Source organism: Euprymna scolopes, chromosome 36 (genome assembly GCF_053919585.1).
Source record: "Euprymna scolopes isolate OS-2025 chromosome 36, ASM5391958v1, whole genome shotgun sequence".
NCBI classification, from domain to species: domain Eukaryota; kingdom Metazoa; phylum Mollusca; class Cephalopoda; order Sepiida; family Sepiolidae; genus Euprymna; species Euprymna scolopes.
In genome coordinates, this window is record NC_136517.1 from 17,525,325 (window position 1) to 17,547,139 (window position 21,815).

General features: G+C 34.2%; 1 protein-coding gene across 1 annotated transcript in view; it reads left to right on the forward strand.

The window, feature by feature from the left end:
- Positions 1-21,815, forward strand: part of LOC145260363 (bifunctional glutamate/proline--tRNA ligase-like) — a 121,993-nt gene that overhangs the window by 23,040 nt on the left and 77,138 nt on the right. The window contains exons 2-5 of the mRNA XM_080118299.1: positions 8,330-8,426; positions 9,598-9,694; positions 15,451-15,607; positions 17,261-17,406. Coding sequence (XP_079974425.1) covers positions 8,330-8,426; positions 9,598-9,694; positions 15,451-15,607; positions 17,261-17,406 — 497 coding nt within the window. The remainder of the gene's footprint in view (positions 1-8,329; positions 8,427-9,597; positions 9,695-15,450; positions 15,608-17,260; positions 17,407-21,815) is intronic.

A 21,815-nucleotide genomic window follows, 5' to 3' on the forward strand; every position in this document is an offset into this window, starting at 1 on the left:
ACTTTTTCGGTATTTGTCGTCTGAAGAGTCGAGCTTCAAAACAGTACTGTTCCTATGAAAATCTGTCGCCTTTGTAGAAAGTTTTAGGCAGACATGCAAACATATATACATAGATTTATATATTTGTAGCACAAATTTTCGACCCAAACCGATTAAAAATCTTGCCCTATCTCTGAATACCCTTTATGTAAAATTTCAAATGTTTAGACCAGAAATTGTCTTTAGTAACTTGGTAGAGACAGCAGAGATCAAATTTTTTAAAACTTTGACCCCCATTAAGACCCCTCAACATTTATTGTTTGGGGCTCAAATCAAGTTAATAAATTAAATCTATGTCCAACGAACCTATATCTAAAATTTCAAGTGTATAGACCCAAAATTGGCAGAGGAGTTTGGTAGAGTTATCAAAGGTCAAATCTTTGAACTTTGACCCCAAATTTCTGGCCGAAAACCGATTACAAAGATTTTCCCAAATCTCAGTACCCTGTATATCAAATTTCTAGTCTTTAGACTGAAAGTTGACGGAGTTATTGTGTAGGGAAATGTACACAGACAGACACACAGACACTTTCACTTTTATAGATATATAGATTATTTCATATTGTATTGTACCCAACATATAGTCATGATTTCAGTGTCATCAGCCAGAATCTAAACCGATAATTGATAATGGTAATCGTTAAAAAATTCTGGCAATCATTAAAAAAGAAAGAAAAAAGGAGAAAAATGAAAAGATAGAAAAAAAAAAGAAATAGGAACAGATAGAGGAATCAACAGATAAGAAACATTGAGATACATATAAAAATACATATAAAAAAGTAACATGTCTTTTCAAGCAAGACGGTCGGCAGTTTTATAATTACAGGGTAGAACGATAAAATTGTCGCCCTAGAAAAGACAACATGATTCCATTTCTGTTGATGAAAAACAGTTTTCTTTTTTTTTTTTTGTTTCAGACCATCTAGTAGTTGGCCAGTTTTGAACAAATCCCAAGAACGATAGGAACCTTCTATTATGTCTGAAAGTGACACAATATTCAACGAGCAAGATCAGAGATGCACCACTGTATGTCATACTCTCTACCGATCCAAGTTCTGACAACAGGACCATTGCCAGCATACTCAAAATCCATTACTGGATTGCCACAAATAATTGGGATGTGCCTAGAGTGATGAAAACAAAGTTTCCGGACAGTTATAGTCTTTGGTGTGGTTTCAAATGAAGGTCACATCATACCACCTCATATCTTCAAAGTCGGCTTGAAAGTCTACACCAGGGGTGGGCAAACTTTTCAGTGCAAAGGCCGCATTAAAAACTTCTAAATTTTACTGGGCCGCATAGTATATTTTCTAATATAATTGATATTTAAAAAAGACAAAATAAAAGGATTTCAGAGAAAAATATAATTGATTTTCATTTATTAGAATTTTAAAGTACTATAGAAGATTCCCATAAAACACATTTATTTGAAAGATACAGTAACTTTAAACTTTAAAAGAAAACAATTTTATTAATATGTATTTTAAGTATGAGCTTCACATGAAACACATTTGAAAAACAAATAACCTTGTTTGAAGAATAAAAGCAATTCTTAAGTAACTCTGTTTAAAGAGATTAAAAAATATGTTATTAATTAATATTTTAGAATAAAATCTTTAAAAGATACACATATAAAGTAACTCAAATAACAAAAATTAATTTATATATTAAAAAAGAACCGTCACATGAAGCACATTTATTTAAAAATAAAGTAACTCAATTTTAAGAGGAAAACATATTTCTATTGATATTTTAAAACAGTAACTTCATATGAAATATATTTATTTGAAAAACATAATAGCTCAGCAACTGAGCAACAGAAGGATCAACATGACTCAGTGAGAATGATGCAAACTGACTGCAATCATTTACCAGTTTGTTGAAATTAGGTGTCAAGTTGCTTGTACTGATTCTTAACACTGACTGAAGATTAAGTCTGTGAGAAGTGATCTGTTCTTTGACTTGTTAATTTTCAATATGGAAAAAGCCTGCTCACATATGTAAGTTGAAGCAAATAACACAAACATCTTCCTTGTAAGATTTTTCAGATTTTTAAACTTTTCTGGGTGCAGAGATGCATAAAATTAAAAATAAGTGGTTTATTTTCAGAGCCTTTTTAAAGAGTTGTCGGCTTGCAAATTAATAAGATCTACCTGTAGTTCTTCGGCAGCTGTTTCAACGTCACATGCAAAAGGTGAACTGAGCAAATCAAACTGTCCTTCAATTGCCTTGAAATCAGCAAATCTTCTGATAAATTCCTCTTTTAGAGCCATCAAATAGGAACTGTATTTGTCTGATAATGCTTATGTAACAGCTCGTGTTTTCAACAGAGGAAAATGAACAAAGTTTTGCTCTTTAAGCTGCTTGGCAAAAAGTTTAAGTTCCAATTGAAACACTTTCACTTCCACATACAATTCATGAGCAAATACACTTTTGCGTTGCAGTTTTGTATTTAACTCACTCAGCTTTTGCAATATGTCTACAGCAAATGCAAAATCACAAACCCATTCGTCACACTCCATTTCTTTTAAAAAGTCACAAGGAATTTCTTTCATATTAAAAAACATGACAACCTCTGCTTTAACGTCCCATATTCTCTTCAGTACTTCCCCCATACTTAACCATCGGATATTTGTGAGATACAGCACATCAGTAAAATCTGCCTCGATATCTTACAAGAAACATTGGAACTGCCTGTGTTTCAGTCCCCGTGCTCTTAAGTTTACTGCACGCACTACTCCATGACATGTTTGAGTTTCAAAGATGATTTACAGAGGCTTTCTTGATGTATAATTCAGTAAAAAGACAACACACTGTGCGATGGAAAATCTTCTTTGATTTTTTTATTCATCAAGGTCACAAGGCCACAGTGTTTGCCTCTGAGTGAAGGAGAGCCATCAGTTGTAATACTTGTCAGTTTATCCAGACTTAACCTAGACCTGATTAGACTGCTAATGATACTGTTGTATAAATCGTTTCCAGTGGTTGTGTCTTTGAGAGACACCATGGATAGCAATTCTTCTGTAATTTCAAAGTTTTTGTCAATTCAAAAATGAATAAGAATCGAAAATTTCACGAAAATGTGACCATTAGTTGATTTTTGTTAGATTTGTTAAATGGATTTTTGCTAGATTCGTTAAACGGATATGTTTTCAATGCTTACTACGGGGAAACGTTATTTTAAAGCGCCAATTTATGTAAACACGATTTTCGTCTCGCAATTTCATTATTTTCGTTTGAAATTTTTTTTTAATTATTACTAGTTTATTCTGCCCTTCTTCTTTTAAATGATACAGAAGTTATATTGATAACATTAATTTATAATAAAGTTACATTGTGTTACATATAGGGGGTAATTCTGTGGTGAATTTTGGAGGTGCCTACGGAACTTCTAATTTCGTTCCAGTGCTAAAAATAATTTTCTAATTGAACATGCGACCAAGGAATTGTACGAAAATAAGAAAATAAACATCAATCAATGTTTGAATTTATTCACAGATAACTAAAAAACAATGTTTTTACTTGGCCTTCGTGACAAGATCAAAGTGTAGTGTCTGTTCTTCAAATACTGCACTTCAATTTCTTGTTCTCTGTCAGTGGCGGAGAAATCCTTCACGACTGAGACAATTTTAATTTTTGTTCCTTTTCTCCACATTAAAAAACCACCCTGGTGTCTAACTCTGTTCCCGGGGGGGGGGGGGCGCATTGTAAATAGGAACAACTATTGTGTTATTTTCAGAAACAAGAATTATAAACAAAAAATGATATATATAGGAAACGAACATTTTTGAGGTTTCTATTACTGTACACATAGATTCGAAAAAGTTGTTAAAAAACAAATATATAACAAATAAATGTTATCAAAGGCAAGGTAAGTTACTTGTCTACCGAACTTGATATGTTTTTAGTGTTTTTATTTAATGCAACACGTTTATTCAGCTCGAAAAACATAGTGTTTACCGATGTATTGGAAAATTAAAGATGCCACCCGACTCTCTATTTGACTCAGTAAGTTTGGGAAAAGGAATTAAAAATAAAAAATGAAACAAAATACTGTTAAAAACCCACGGTGTCAAAGAGAGAATCGGGTGCCATTTTTAATTTTCCAATACATTGGTAAACATTGTATGTTTTTCGAGATGAATAAACATGTTACATTAAATAAAAACACTAAAAGAATATCCAGTTAGGTAGAAAAGAAACTTATTTTGCCTTTGATAACATTTATTTGTTATATATTTGTTTTTTGACAACTTTTTCGAATCTATGTGTACAGTAATACAAACCCCATTTTTTTTAAACGAAAAAATAAAATTTGTTTTTAATTTTAACGGGAATAATATTTTTTATTGTTATTAACATGAAATTATAAATTTATTTTAAATCATTGATATTTGTTAAATTAACGGGAAATGAAGCCATTTTGATTGGTATTAACATGAAACGATAGAATTTATAAATTTATTTAAAATTATTTTGTTTTTTATATTTTTTTTCGATAAATTATTTTTTCGCTGAATTTGTTTTTTTTTTTTTTTCTATTAAAATTGACTTATATCACACATTCATAGTTTTTAACAAAAATTCAGTAAACCAGAACGAAATTAGAAGTTCCGTTCCATTTTTGTGACAACCGAAAAACATAGTGCTTATCCATATTTACCATAATGTTGATACAATTTACGAAAATATTAAAAAAAGAAGTAAAATAAGTACTTTAAAATATAGTTATCGAAAACATAACAAAAAAATTAGAAACCGCATGAAACAAATCGAAGATTCGATTGGTATTCACACATTTTTGCAATTTTTTTTCAACACCCACAAAATTTTACCTTTTATAAACTTTTTGCATATATTAAATTAATTTTTGGTCATTTATAGAAAACAAGATTAAAAGTTTGTTTTAATAAATATTTTATAAATCAGTTAATTTATTTTAATCAGTAATAAATGTACAAAATTGACTAATATATATATATATATATATATATATATATATATATATATATAGGCGTCCTGTAAAATTTTAAATTTTAGATATTATTTGAATCAAGATATTTCGAACAAGTAAATATTTGACAAAACGGGGCAATATTGATTACATTTTTAAAAAATATTTTGCTTGAATTTGCATAAAACCCTCTTATTGATATTCTAAAAATTTGACTTACGAAATTACATAATGGGAATTTAAATTTACTAAATTTTTGTAACAAATTTACAGATGTAAACAAAATAATTAGTCAATATTTTTACTTACGAAAATGCTTGGCAATGAATTTATAAGATGTCCTTCTTTGGAAATTCTAAATATCATATGAAAATTTTAGTGTCTTTTAGGAGTAACGGAGATGGGAGAGAGAGTTCGCTAAGACTTGACCGGTCGGTCGGCTGTACCTCAGACTACAAGCGCCAGATTTTATGGTCCCCACAATATTTTTAGTATATCAATAATTTATTGCCTGTTTTCGGCCAGGCAAAAGTTTCGGTCATGGCAAATCAAAAAGGATCCGATAAAGCTACGCCTGGTAGTCTAGCTTGGGAACCAAGTGTAAACTTACCAGTCCCCATAAAACAGTCATTTTTAATGTGTAATTTGTAAGGTTTCTCCGTTTCCTTTTACTTTATTTGTTTTTCTTTCTTCAGAAATTCAGTTAGATTGTTAACGAAGGTATTTTTTCATCTCCAAATTTTCATTTTGTGCAAGGATCTGCCCGTACTTGTGTCCGGCAGTCCGCACAGCTATCAGAAAACCACAATTCAATATTCAGTACTTGGAGGGCCGCATGAATACCTTTGGCGGGCCGCATGCAGCCCGCAGGCCGTGGTTTGCCCACCCCTAGTCTACACCAAAGTGTACCGGGATATGCTGAAGAGTGTGGTGATCCTCTGGTGCAATCAGGTGGCCTCTGGCAGACCATAGGTGTGGCAGCAGGACTTTATGCTGGCCCACAAGTCCAAAGAGACTCAGGTTTGGCTTCAGGAGTGCTATGACTTTGTACCCTTCTCTCACTGGACTACTTTGTTTGGTCATACGTTAAGAACATCACCAACATGACCTCTTACAACACCAAAACCAGCCGGATCATTGCCATCTGCCAAGTATTCACTGAGGTCCTGCCAATACTTGTGGCAAAAGGCATGCTCCTAGTTCCAGACCCGTATCAAGGCGATGATTGAGGCTTAAGGCGGCTACATTGAATAGAGGTCAGCTCTACTGTATAATCAAGTTACCTGAATTCATTTTTTTCAATTAAAGTGTTGTTCTCTTTAGGGGCGACAACTTTATCGTTCCACCCTATATATATAGATAAATTAATGGAAAATGTTAAAATCTCTGGAAGCAAGCAACAGTAATACCCAATCTGGGAAAGCATTCTGATAATCCTTTAAACCATAACTAGTTGTCTCCATAAAGTAACATGGAACAAATGATAAATGGCAGGTTAACACGGAATCAAAAGGGAACAACGAGGATACTAAAAAGAGCTCTCGGCTGGTTTCAATAAAAAGCAAGGCAATATTGACAGCTGGTTTGGCTGCCCCATGCCCAACTTTATAATCTTCAAAGGAAAATAACAATAAAAGGTCAGAGCTACAGTCTGGTTTCACAAAAATAAAGTACTACTGGCCATTTGAAAAAAATTTTTATTTTTAAAAATTATACAATAGTCGAAAATAAATTAGGCACAAGACCATTCAAAAGTGTGAGGAGGGGAGATCTATGGTTATCCTTGTCACTCTATGTTGTAATTGTCTAAGCTATTCCTAACTAGAATCTTCAGTCACCACAATACCACATTCACTCCAAGGATTGTCGTACTTAAGATCTCCAAATTGATTTTTTTTTTTTTTAATATATATAAATAAAAATTTTGTTTATTTCATTAGCATAGGGAAGAGAAAATAATCAAATTAAAAGAAACAGATGTTAGTAAGACCCTCCCAAAACCTTTTCTAAATGATAGACCACCCAATGTTTTCCGGCTTATTTTAAACTGAAAACAAGCAGGCCAATCTCCAAGTGGGGCTGAAATCTTAATAGAAAAAGAAAAAATTTGGGTGGGTGAATTGTAGAATATATGATGTCCTTCCAAGATGAATATAATTTGGGGCAGGCCAGGAGCAAAAAAGAAAAAAATTGGGGAGTGGGCATTTTGATGGTTACCTTTGGGGAAGAAAGAGGGACCATTCACATGACTAGCTAATTAGCTAAAAGGCTTATCTCAGGTTGGGGGTCCAACAGGACTTCAAACTGTGTGCACCATGCTCAAATACAGCCAGTCTGTACAGGATGAGAGGAAAGATGTATGTGGTGCGTGCCTCTGCTCTACACTTTAAAGGAAAGTTTCCTTCTGAAGACGAGAGTTTACTGATGCTTCGATCTTTGACTGTATTTCCGATCAATTCTTTTTGAACTAAAGGCCTGGCCTGAACCACATGCCAACGATTCGAGCTGAGCCATCCCACAACTTAGTCCACGTAAACGCCCTCACTAAAGCCTCTTTGATAAGTAATGCTAGTTTTTCCTGGAAGTCTTGTATCTCCAGCAAGGAGGTTATCATCATGTCTACTCGTTTATTACTCCTTACAGGGCTTTACATTGCAAGTGAAGCAGTCGCATTTGCGAGTGATTTTTCAAAGTGGCGACTACAAATAATGAAACGCTTATCTTTTGGCGATTGTATATCTTTCACTAACAATCTTCCAAAGCTCACTACTGAGGGAAAAATATCTTTTCAACTTTTTTTATGTAAAATGAACAAAGTTTAATAATTTAAACAATAAAAGTTTAATAGTACAGTATACTCTACTTTTAACGAAGGCTGTTTAAAAATATCGGAAGAAATTAGAATGTTTATACCTTCAAGTATCAACATAAAATTTGTTGTATATTTAGAATTACACTTATTAAAAAAAATACAGAAAAATATTTATGATGTACATACTCGTCACAGAATGAACATGTCATATTCTAAAAATAATGTGGGTTTGGCTAGTAACTTTTCTATTTGGCTAGTAAACTAAAATATTTACTTGCCAAAGGTCAACTAAAGATGAGTTTGTCTGTAGAGTCCTGCCTTACAATTTTAGGTTTTTACATTTTAAAAAAAAAAAAAATTTCTTGTGTCATTTTATTTTAAATTCATACATTCATTTTTTTTTTTTTTTTTTTTTTTCTTGTGTCATGATTTTAAAACCGAAACAAAAAAAAAAAGATATTTAAATCTTTTGTAAATTAGTCAGAATTCAAGTTTGATTCTAATTTTTATCAATTCTTTTCCAGGTACACTTTTGGTCACTGAATTTTTAAAAACTGAAGCAGCAGCAGCAATACAATGTGATGTGGAATTAGCCGATCAAAATGTTATCAAGATTAATAGGTAAGGCTTGTTTAATGAGTTTTGTTGAATTAACCATAACTAAACTAGTTCTCTCATTTATCTTGACCAGTAAGGAGGCTGGCTAGTCACCCAGCAAGATAAAATTCATGTCAGTATGCAGGTGTGTTGCATATTACTTAGCTGTAATGTGTTTATGGGAGTCATGGATAGTTTTGTTAAACATACAGGGTGGAACGATAAACTTGTCACCCTAAAACAACACTACAGCTATATTTTAAAACTTTTATTGAAAAAATCAATTCAGATAATTTGATTATGTAGTAGAGCTGACGTCTAATCAATGTAGCTGCCTCCAGCCTCAATCACCGCCTCAATATGGGTCTGGAACTGAAGCCTTTTCTACAAGTGACAGAGAGTGCTTGGCAGATGGCGGCGATCAGGCTGTTGTGGGAGATCATGTTGATGTTCTCGATGTATGACCAAACGAAGTAGTCCAGTGGCTTCAGGTCAAGGGAGGAATGGGGCCAATGAGAGAAGGGTACAAAGTTGTAGCACTCCTTCTGAAGCCAAGCCTGAGTCTATTTAGATTTGTGGGCCGATACTGAGTCCTGCTACCACACCCAGCGTTTGCCAGCGGCCACCTGATTGCACCAGGGGATCACCACACTCTTCAGCACATCCTGGTACACTTTGATGTTTACTTTCAAGCTGACTTCAAAGATGTGAGGTGGCATGATGTGGCCCTCACTTGAAACCACACCAAAAACCATGACTATGGTCTGAAACTTTGTTGAACCAACCAGATTTGCATTTTGAATGTGCTGGCGATGGTCTGGTTGTCATAACTTGGATCGGTAGAGAGCACAAGAGTACAGTGGCGCATCTCCAGTCTCGCTTGTTGAACATTGTGTCACTTTTAGACATGATAGAAGACTCCTATCGCTCTTGGGATTTGTACACAACTGGCCAACTGGTAGATGGTCTGCAACAAAAAAAGAAAACTGTTTTTCATCAAACAGAAATGGAATCATGTCTTTTCTAGGACAACAATTATATCATTCCACCCTGACAACATTTACTTAGGTATGATTGACAAAGTATGATTCCAAATTTATTGATCATATATTCTGTATTTTTTCCTCCATTTTTTTTTTTTTTTAAGTACATGTTAATGTTTTTCTTCCAAAAATGTCTTCTTTTCCCTTGACAGTGATTTGTCGTTTGACAACGATGCCACCATGGGTCGATATTTGGTGCGATTGGGATCTAGTTCCTTGTATGGCTCAACGGCACTTGAAAAAACTGAGGTATGTTTAAAATTATATGAAGTGCTTCTTTGTTTTGGAATTTTTGTTCATGAAAGATAAGCAAATTCTTCTTTTTAATAATTATCATTATCAAGAAAAAATATTTTGACTGTAAAAATAGGTAGAAATGTTGTTTTATAATTGGACAAAAATGTCTGTAATATTTAATTCTCTGAATTTTTAATTGGGAATTTATTTGTGAAAGACAACTAAAAACCCTATTGTATCTATACATATAAGTATTAATGCCTTGTAAAAGATTATGCCCAAAGATGAGTATATATCTATATATGTGTGTGTGTGTGTGTGTGTGTGTAGCACACGAATGGCAAAACATACTGTAAGAAATGGGGATACTCATAGTTGACTTGACATAGACATTTTATTTACAAGAAGTCAACGCCTTGAATGACACATTACATCTATCAGTCTTAGTCCGCTATTACTTGAGTTTGTGTGTCACTACTATCATGGACACAAGTAATATATCTCCATTTTTATCAGTGATGGGACAATTCTGATATTTTTTTCCGATCCCAATACAATTACTGATTCTGTACTAAATTCACGTTTCCAATACAATTACCGATTCCGATTCTTTATAAAGGTGATCTATAGATATTAGTTTTACTGGTAGTGTAAAATCAATAAATATTTATTATTTGATCATTGCTACCAGCAATGGAAGATTTTGTTTCAAACAAGATCAAATAAAAAAAATAAAGGAATCGTTTTGGTAACGGAAAATAAACACAAATTTTTCCAATTCCAATACCCCCAAAATCCCAATTTTTCCAGTTCCTGATTTCAATTCTGCTTATTCATCTTAACACTAATCTTTATTTAACAGCTTCAAAGTAATCCTTTTGTTGTGTGATGCATAACATTTTTTACTCTCACAACTTTGGCATTAAATTTGAAAAAAAAGTCAATATGCCATAAGACAAAACAAACTGACCAACCAACTAATGCACAGTAATCTATATATAGAAAAACATAAGTCAGTTATGAGGCTTCATACCTTTGCCTGACAACATAAGTTGAAATTTGTCAAGATGTCAAACTTGACTCAATTTATCAAGATATATGATATAGTTGAAAAGAGAGTGAAAACACACATGAAAAGTTAAACTCCTGGACAATGCAGAGTAGATACAGCTTAATAATTTGATTGCTTGCATTATATGTCCAGACTGATCAACTCTGCCCACATGCAGCTGAAGCAAAGTAAAACCGTTTGGTGCTTATGCAGTTTAGCAAAGATATTAAAAAATGAAGGTAAAGAAAAATGTCTATGATGTACGTGCATGTTATGGAATGAAGTTCTTATAAAAGAAAAATCGCTTAATTTGATCAAGTAGTTTTATTTATTTATTTATTTTTTTTTTTTTACAGAGAATAATCAAATTTTAATGACCCATTGCGACGCAGCCATCTTGGTAATTTCAGCTAAGAAAAGGGGATTGCCAGAAGAGAGAACACCACCTAATTCTGGAAGTTTGTCAAAATGCATATGAAGTTCTCATAATTTTGTTAATAAATTTTGAAACGATTTTTTGAAAAAAAACAATGAAAAAAGGAATACCTAAAATTATTAAAAACTGTAAAAAAATAATCTAATCAAATTCTTTAAAGCTTCAAGAATTTGATGGAGTTAGCTATCCTGATGCCCTTTTCTTCATAGCTGAAATTACCAAGATGGCTGCATCACAATGGGTCTCACTAAAATTTGATTTTCTTCTGTAAAAAAAGAAAACTATTTGATCAAATTGAGCGTTTTTTTTTTTTGTTTTTTATAACTTCATTCCATAATAGATACTTACATCATACAGATTTTTCTTTATCTTATATTTTTCAATATCTTTGCTAAGCTGCATAAAAGCCAATCTTTTTGTTTTAAGCCTCTATTCAATCATGTTTATAGTAAAGAGAAATAAACCATAGAGAAATGGCCATAATTTTACCAAATAAAATGGAGAAGATTAGACGAGAATGCAATTTCAGTAAATCTTGGCCAAAAATTCCAGAAGAATTTAAAAATATTTTTTTTAGGATAACATTTGTTTAAAAGCAAAAAAATTAAAAAAAGAATTGATTTCTGAACAGATGTTCCTTTTTATTTTTTATGGTCGATAAGACACTTGATTTAAAGCATGTCTACTGCCATGTAGATTAGTTGTAACTCGGTTATAAAATATTACTTGTTTTTTTTTTTTTTGTGTTTTTCTTGTTGTGTAATTGCTCTCCATAAAAGACACGACCAGTATTGCCTACGGTGAATAGAAAGTAGGGGTATTTTATTAGTGCTCGGGAGGGCTCCTTAGTCTTATTTTTTTCCCTTAACATTTTTATGATAAAAAAATTTACAAAAAAAAACAAAACAAAAGAAAACAAAGAAATCTTACTGCACATGTGTGTTATTTCAGATGAAACTTAATTCGATTAAACTTTAACTTTTCAAAATTAAAATTTTTTTTTAATTTGTTTAGTTTTAAAACATTCATTTTTTTTTTTTTTTTTATAAAATTACTGGCAAGGGGTACCCGGCATTGCCCGGGTATTTGGAGGTGTGTTGTTGGAGGAAGGGGGGGGGTAGATCACAGCATGGTCAGGTGCTTGGAGGTGTAAAAGAAAAAAAGTTTTAGTAGGAAGGTAGGCTTGAACCCTGAAGCCTTGACGCGAAGATGGAAACGAAAGGGAAAAAAATGCCAGACACCTAACCACCTCGGCCACGAGGGGAGAGGAATTAATAAGCGTGTTAAGTTAATGTTTATAAATTTAAATTGACAGGTGTTAAGTCGCGTGATATTTGACCTTGAAACATGACGTAAGCGATGACTGTTCAGCAGTTAAGATTTTGTGTGGGACAGCTTTTACCGAACTTTGGGGAACGGAAAGCAGCTCCCCCGTTTATTAGGGGAGTGTCTCGAAATGAAAGCAACTGTCTGATATGACGATATAGACCAAACGTTACATCGCTTTCTGGAGACCACTGGCCATGGGCCAGGGGGCTGTATCTTCGAATTGAGTTTCGCTTTTTTTATACCGAAAAACGAAAGCAACACGCGGCGATCCAAAACTGTGGAATATTTAACATTTCAAAGTCGGGCAAATTAAATAGACAGGCAATCCCTATTGTTAACTCGTAGACATTATGATTTAGACGTGATATAAAAAGTTTTAAGAATGAGAGAGCCGAGCGAGCAGGCCCCGGTTTTATATATATATAGACTAGCGGGGGGTACTCAACGTTGCCCTAGTGTTTGGGAGTGTGTGTGGTCACCTGGGTGTGTGGGGGGGGGGGGGTAAAATAAAATTAAAAAAATAAGTTTTGGTAGGTAAGTATAAAGGATCGAACCCGAACCCTTGAGGCAAAGTTGGAAATTAAAGTGTGAAAAAAAACATGCGACGTTAACCACTGGGCCACCATGAAATACTAACGGAAACACGTTTGAATTTATTTAAGTATTTAGAATTGGCAGGTGCCCGTTTTAATGACTTAATGAGGTCAACTTTGATTGCGGGGCAGTATTTTATTTACTACGGGAAAGCTTTCTTTATTTATTTTGTTTTTTTTGTTTCCCCAAAATGTTGGGTGGGAAACCAGCTACCCATAACAAGAGGATTGTCCAAATTGAATAGCAATTGTCTGATATAAGGAGAAACTCCACATTGATTCAAAGCTGATTGCTTTTGGACGTTCCTGGCGATCGCACCGGGAATGTTGTCTTATTAAGCTCTGTTTTGCTTTTGTTATTATACGAAAAAGCTTAATGCACATGTGGCGATCGAAAATTGTTGAATATTTATCTTTTCAAAGTCGAACCCAAAGCCCTGAGGCGAAGTTTGAAAATAAAATCAGCCAGCCAGAATGAGTAAGTGAAAGATGTTTGAATTTATTTAAGTAAGAACCAAATTGACAGGTGCGCGCCCGGAAGTCGTCGCGCGTTACGACGACGACCAGGTTTGTTTGTTATAAGCGAAGTAAAAAAGAAAACAACGTTAACACTTAAGCGGGAAAAAAAACACAAAAAAAACTAATGTAAGGCAAATGAACAATGAAAACAGAAAAACGAACACGTGAAAAATAGCTTAAATAAGCCTGTTTCGATATTAAAATTTTAAAAATCGGTGGGTACCCGGGTGTTTTTGGGTGTGTGGTCGGAGGTGGATAAGCGAAGTAAAAAAAAAAAACCCAGAAAAATGAACGTTACGTGAAAAATGACTTCAATAACACTGGTTCAATATTTAAATTTAAAAAATCAGAAAAAAAAAAAGAAGACATCTCACACCACGATTTTCACATAACTGGTGTTGATTGCGCAATTTCCTACACCTGCGATCAGCAAGTTCTGCATCATTATTAAAATTTCACTCGCTTTTGTATTTGATGTATTAATTCTCGTCAGGTCATTCACTACTGTCCAGGAGAGCTCTCACACAAAAGCTTCAATCCAGTGCCAATTTCACCCTTTAATTAAGGGTGCCGTTATTGCCCTTTGATGTCGACCCCCCCCCCTCCCCAACTGGTTGGGTCGCAGGATTTCATTTTGAGAAAGGTGATCCGTGCACACGTGCTATGTTGAGGCTGAGACAACACATGTAACGTTGTACAGCATTTTTTTTTTAAACAGTTCATAACAATCTTCCGTAACATTTTAACAGACCCACCACGTTGTAGAAAAAAATCATGCAAAGAAACAGGAAAAGGAAAGAAATTGGAAATGCTTTTTCAGTGTTAGACAAAAGGCATTTATTCTTGGTATTTCCAACAACGCACAGTCTCTTGTTTTAAACAGTTCATTTCTCGCATCGGCATGTCTTTTAAAGGCGCTCTTGTTACCCACGTCTCGCTCGTTGTTATTTTTCGGCTATGTCTTGGACATTGTGCTTCTGTCTTTTCTCTGTTCACGTGCGTCTTTTATCTTGGTCATTTGCATATGTATTATGTGGCTGCTGCTGCTGCTACCAGTGTCAGCAGCTCTTTTTATTTTTTACAAAGGAGTCACCACTTATCAAGGCTCAAAGGTCACTCGAGGATGAGGGTTAATGAGTGTACGCTAGTCAATGGGACAATATTGTAGTAATCGTTAGTAGTGAAAATTTGAAAAATTGGATAACTTAAGGGGATGGCTCATCAAGAACTTGTTTACGTTGGACTTGAAGATGACCATATTGTAGTCAGCTGGAAAACAGGGAAACGGAAGAGAATTCCACAGGCGTGCAGTTCTAAGAAAGAATCTTTGTTCATGGAATCTACGTTTAAGTTTAGGCACAGATAAACAGTGAGGGAAATTATTGATAGTGGCTTCAGCTAGACTGGTGTTTTTTGTGAAAGTTTTGCATGGAGAGGGGCATAGACTGGAGCTCAGATGAGCACTTGCCATAAAAGTTATGATACACATGTAGAAGTTAAGAGGTGGTATGAATTACAGCTTGAGTAAAAAGGAGTGCTATAAACTGTTATTTAGATCATACTGAATATTCCATTATTAACCAAACAAATGAGGCTAAGCAACAGGAGAAAAAAAACAATGTACTCTTTATCTGTTAATAAATATTAACATATATTTTTGTTGTGATTCTTTTGTCACTCTCTTTAATAATTTCCTTTTCCCTATAAAGCTACATGTGCAAAGAAGCTAGTTATACATGTGAAAGGATTCATAGGAATTCCATATTTTGTAGATTTGTCTAAAAAATAAATCTGTGATTGAGGTTTATATTGAAATTTTATTTGTTTTTGTTTTTTTTAGATTGACTTCTGGATCGACTTTTCTTCGACACAACTAAGCAGTAGTTCTGACTTCAACGATGCCATCCATTACTTACATAAAGTACTCGAACCAATCACCTATCTTGTTGGACACCAGCTGACCCTCGCTGACTTCTTCATTTGGAAACAAATGCATTGTAAGTTCTGGTTTTACTCTGCTCAGTTTTGAAAATGAACACCTTGAAAAATTTGGCTGAAATAAGAAAAAATATTCCCTTTGTTATATAGTCATCTAAACAAACGTATGTTGTATTGTTGGGTTTGAGTGTCTATATACTTTGAATATACTGAATCGACATACAATGTGTGTATGTGACAAAGGGTTCATCTGAATGTGTGTATGTGGCACTAAATGTCTATGGTGGTTCTTCACTATTTGAACCCCAAGTTATTTTGTTGCAGGTGTGTGTTCTTAAAATTTTATCAGTGTATAGTTAACTCTTTTTAGTATATATGTGTCAACATGTAACATAAACACATTTATTCGAAGACATACCTGGTTCTGCTGTCATCCTTTTTCCAGGAGTTTCTTCTCTCATCTTGAAGTTGATTCTCTTGAGAATAAGATGCATGCGATGGTATTTTATATTAGTTTTATTTCACTTTCCAGGTGTCAATGCAGATGAATGGAAAGTGAGTTTCATTTGCTTGTGGTTAATTTTAATAGTCTCCATTTTTTTTTTTTTAGACAAGTCATCTCCCTCCCAAGAGGTGGGGTGGGGGGACAACCGTTAACCTGACCGCTCTGTTCCAAGTCAAAATTCCAACTCCAATTATTCTTCTCAGCTAACAAGAACCGCGTGACCCACACATATTTCCGTCAGCTGATCAGATGCTTCCGGTGAAACTTGTCTATATTATAGCTCGATAATATTTTGACAACTTTTATCAAAACATGTTCATGTCTTATCTTTTGTTTATCTCGCCAGTTAGATAGATCGAGACGGATAAAGAAATAGATAACTAGATCGAGAGATATATCGATAATACACATAGATAAATAGATAGATCGACAGACAAATAAATAACAAATAATTTCTTGCCTTCCCAACTACATAACACCTTGTTTTTTTTTTTTTTTGTATTTTAGAGTTTTTTTTGTTTCAAAACTGCATACAAAACTGTCACTTCTCCAATAAAATTTGATTTTCTTATTTAAAAATAAAACTACTTGATCGATTTATATGATTTTAGGAATGTGATATTTTTGTTTTGTCATGGGTACATACATCATAGAGATTTTTCAGTGGTATTACACTATTGGGACGAAATTTTGGAAATCACAATACTGAATTTCACATGAAAACAATGGTATCTACATATTCCTCATATTTTTAAGACGATTATATCCAAAAATTATGAAAATTGATGAGGTAGAAAATTATTAAAGAAAATAAAAAACGAAATTTAATGAAAGTGATCGTAAAACACAGGAAAGTTCAAAAGGGAGGTAATTTTCCATTTTGATTTAAACAAGATGGCATCAATTTTTCACCTGCTAACATGATTAAAGTTTTGTTTAATAATTCAATAATATTCAGACTAAATAATTTGAAAGCTACCATTGTAACTTATTAGAATTGACAAAAAATCAGTTGAAACAATTGTTTTTGATCTGAAAACTTAACTATTTATTGACTACAAAATCTTGTCCCAATTCTGTAGAAGCGCCGATTTTTCTTTGTTCTTATCTTTTAATATATGGGGAATTCTGGGAGAAAACTGAATAATAACAGAAAATTGTTGATGCAATTTTTAATTATTTGCTTTTTTTTTTTTCTACTATTCAGACACCACTCAATTTCAGAAGTTGTTGCAGTCGGGAACTGCTCCAAGCAATACTGTACGTTATTACAATTTCCTTACTGCTCAGCCAATCTTTCAGACGGTCATAGGCAAGCTGCCAGCAATTGAGCTTGGTGACATTCAAAAATCAGTAAGTTGTTATTGATTTATTTATTTGTTTATTATTATTGAAGCAAAAAGTTCATTTTAAATTAAATTTTGCAGTTTCTTGTCCAGAATTTCCTCTATATTAAAAAACAAAACAAAAATAAAATGGTACTTGCGTAGATTGATGATGTTTTAAACCAACGCATTTCAGGTGAAAACATTATTATAATATTTTTGTATCATGTTGAAATTAGTATGAATTTTTAAAAAATAACGAAAAATTGATCTTGTAAAAAGATATGCTAGAAGTATTTTTAACAAAAAAAAATCATCCAGTTACGTTTTAACATATTATGTTTAAAAATGGCAGACCCTTAATTTAAGTCGAGGGAGATAAGTCAGTTTGTCATACTGAATTGGTTGCAGAACTCTTCCACATTAAAACATGCGATAAAACTCGATAATTTAAGAAATTCTGTTTTTACTTCTAATTATTTTTCTACTAAATCATTTTTTGCAATTTTGGGAATTTATACTAATTTTAGTTTGACATGTATGTAATGTTTTCACCTGAAATGTGTTGGTTTAAAAGATCACTATTCTATACAAGCATAAAAATAAAACTATGACACATGTACAGGTGACAGGAAGAAAATGTCATATTCCAGAAATCACATAGATTGATCAAGTATTTTATTTTTAACTAAGAAAATTAAATTTTATGAGTAAGCAGTAATGCCTACAATTTCCCATTAATTGCTTTAAATTTTTTAAAAAGTACTTGATCAATTTGTGATTTTTTTTTTAATATGATTTTTCATTCTATTAGGAGTACGTACAGCATAAAGAGTCTTCTATACTTTTGTTTTTTAATATAAGAGGACTTCTGACCCCATCCCCTCACAAAAAATGTAAATTGAAATTATATATTTTTGTGTGTAACCCACTTTTGTTTTTCTTTTCTTTTTTTTTTTTTTAATGTTAACCAAGTGAGAAGTCTTTCAGGCATGTGTATGCAGCGTGATGAAGTAAAACCTGACCTGTGAGGGTTGAAGATATATGTTGCATGGAAAAAATATGAGGATGATATGATGGCTGTGTAATGTGAGTGTTAAAGTCAGACTAAGAGCTAATAATCTCAAAAGATGAAATGTGAACAGTATGGAGAGATATGTGCAGCACAGGAGACTTTCTTGGTATAGTCACAGTGATAGAGTAAATGAGAGTTCTTAGAACTGTTTATATACCCCCTATATAATAATATCTACGATTTGGGAACGCGTGTAGCATCTAGATTTATTTACGTTGACTTTTATGAGATTCGTGCTATTTCGCTCTGTCGACTGTTTGTCCTGCTTTTTAGTATAAATAAAGTGAAACTAAAAATTCAAAAGTTGCGTCTTCGGTATCGCGCCGGGAAATGTCCAGAAGCAATCAGACAATTGCTATTCAATCTGGACAACGGGGAGGTTTCCCCCTCCCCAACATCTGTTGGGGAAAAAAACCTAAGTTAACTGCGTGACTTCTATTTTACCTCATTAATTAGGTCAAGCAGAGTTAACTTTTATTGCGCCCACCTGTCAATACTTAAATAAATAAATTCAAACGTGTTTCCGTTGTATGTCGCGGTGGCCCAATGGTTAACGACACACAATTTTTTTTCACACTTTAATTTCCAACTTTGCCTCAAGGATTCGGGTTCGGTCCTCATACTCACCTACCAAAACTTTTTTTTTTTAATTATTTTTAAACCCCCACCCCGGAGTTTTGATTTACCCAAAACCACACACACCTCAAAACACCCGGGCATCGCCGGGTACCCTCTGCTAGTCTATAAATATAAAAGCGAAAATGTTTGTATGTGTGTTTGTGTGTCCATTAAAAACTTTTGACTGGCACAACGAAAATTCACAAACTCTGTATCATATTGAAGCCCCATCCTTGGCATGAAAAATATCGAAAATTGGCCAAAAACTTTCATTTTTTCACCCCGAAATCTAGAATTTTGGACAGGGGGGGGGTCAACAAAAACGGTCCTCTCGTAATGATGACCGGTTCTACGCATGTGTCAGATGACGTCATGACCTGACTTACTTTAAATAGTTGAAGAACTGGCTAAATTTCATGTAAACACTCAGTTGGTTAGCGCATTGGTTCGTTATCTAAACGTTTTGGGTTCCAATCGTGGTGTGAGATGTCTTTTTTTAATTTTTTTTCCCCGATTTTTTAAATTTAAATATTGAACCAGTGTTATTTAAGCCATTTTTCATGTAACGTTCGTTTTTCTTTTCTTTTTCTTTTTTTTTACTTCGCTTATCCACCCCCGACCACACACCCAAAAACACTCGGGTACTCACCAATTTTTTAAATTTTTAATATCGAAACAGGCTTATTTAAGCCATTTTTCATGTGTTTATTTTTCTGTTTTCTGTTTTGTTTTTTCGATTTTTACATTTAACATCGTTTGTTTGCTTACGTTAGTTTTTTTTTTTTTTTTTTTTCGATGGTTCTCCCCAGAATGTGCTGCTGCCATTGCGCACAGAAATCACTTTTTCCATAGCTACCAACGTAATAGATGTACTGAGACTAAAGCTGCTTTCAGGACTGCCAGAAAAGAGCTAAAAGAGTAATAAAACATGCAAGAGAGCTATATGCTCAGTCTGTTAAATCCAAAGTAGCTGAGCAGCGCCTTGGTTCCCACCAGTTTTGGCAAATAGCAAACAGGATCCTGAACAGAAGTGTGCGTTCTATCCCAACCATCATCAATGGACCTGAGGTCATCTCGTCAGTATCAGACAAGGCCAAACTATTTGCCAAGAACTTTGCAGCTAATTTTACCCTATGCTATGAAGTATTTCCTCCTATAACAGACAACACACTATGCAACATACAAATATCTGTGCGTGATGTCGCCAAGCTAATCAAGAACCTTGATTCCAGTAAAGCAACTGGCCCTGATGGCATTCCAATTATAGTACTGAAAAAAGCTCCAACCAGAACTGGCCCCCATACTTACAAAACTGCTTAAGCGTTGCCTTAAGGAGGAGTGCTTTCCAACACCCTGAAAACCTCATCAGTATGCCCTGTATTTAAGAATTCAGGTGATAAGTCATCTCCCTCTCAGTACAGACCAATAAGTCTCCTGTGTGTCATGAGTAAGTTGTTGGAATCCATATTAAATAGAGAAGTAGTAAACCACCTCAACAGAAACAACCTTCTTAGTGACATGCAATATGGTTTCCATTCTGCCAGATCTACAGCAGATGTGTTAACGGTTATATCTCATAGGGTTAGTGAATCTCTTGACAAAGGCTTCCTTTCTAGGGCAATTGCTCTTGACACATCGAAGGCCTTCGATAAGGTATGGCGTAAGGGCCTACTTCACAAGATTTCCAGCTACGGTATTACTGAAAATGTTTTCTCAATCATTAAATCATTTCCCTCAAAGAGTAGTGGTTGATGGGCAGAAATCAGAGGCCAACAGTATTAATGCTGGAGTCCCTCAGAGGTCCATCCTGGGCATAACTCTTTTCCTGATCTACATCAATGATCTCCCAAAACACATACTTAAATCATTCGTTGACATCTATGGCAACACATCAAAAGCTGTAAATGACAAGGTTCACTCTAATTCTCTCTCTTCTGATCTTGAGCGCATGGTACAGTGGGAGAAGAGGTGGCTGGTTACTTTTAATGCATCCAAAACCAAGCTTCTATCTTTACATCATCAACGCTTTGATCCCCATCTGGCATCAATTGAAATGGATGGCTCTCGTCTTGGGGAGGCCCCATGTTTTGACAAGCTTCTGGGTTTGACCTTTACTCCTGATCTGAAATGGAACACATACATCAAATCTGTTGCCAGGGACTCTGGGAAAATGGTGGGATCCTTCTACCGCTCCAGAAGATATCTCACTACTGATGCAATTCTCTATCTGTATAAAAGCCAAGTACGACCAAGGATGGAGTACTGCTACCACCTCTGGGCAGGAGCTGCTAAAAACAGCCTATCCTGCCTTGTCAGAGTATAAAATAGACTTTGTAGCTTAGTGGGGGATGCCCTTTTCTCTTCCCTGCAGCCTCTCTCCCACAGAAGAGACATTGCAAGCCTGTCTTTGTCTTTATCGTTATTTCCATGGCAAGTGCTCATCTGAGCTCCAATCTCTAATCCCCCCTCGCCAATCTTTCACAAGAAACACCCATCTGGCTGAAACTATTGTCAATAATTTTCCCCACTCTTTATCTGTGCCTAAATCCAAATGTAGATTCCATGAGCAGAGCTTCTTTCTCAGAAGTGCACGACTATGGAACTCTCTTCCGTTTGCGTGTTTCCCACCTAACTACAGCTTGGATGTCTTCAAGTCCAACATAAACAAATTCCTGACAAAGTAAGACACTCTATCAAATCTCCAATACTAATGATTACTACAATACTATCTCATTGATTACTGT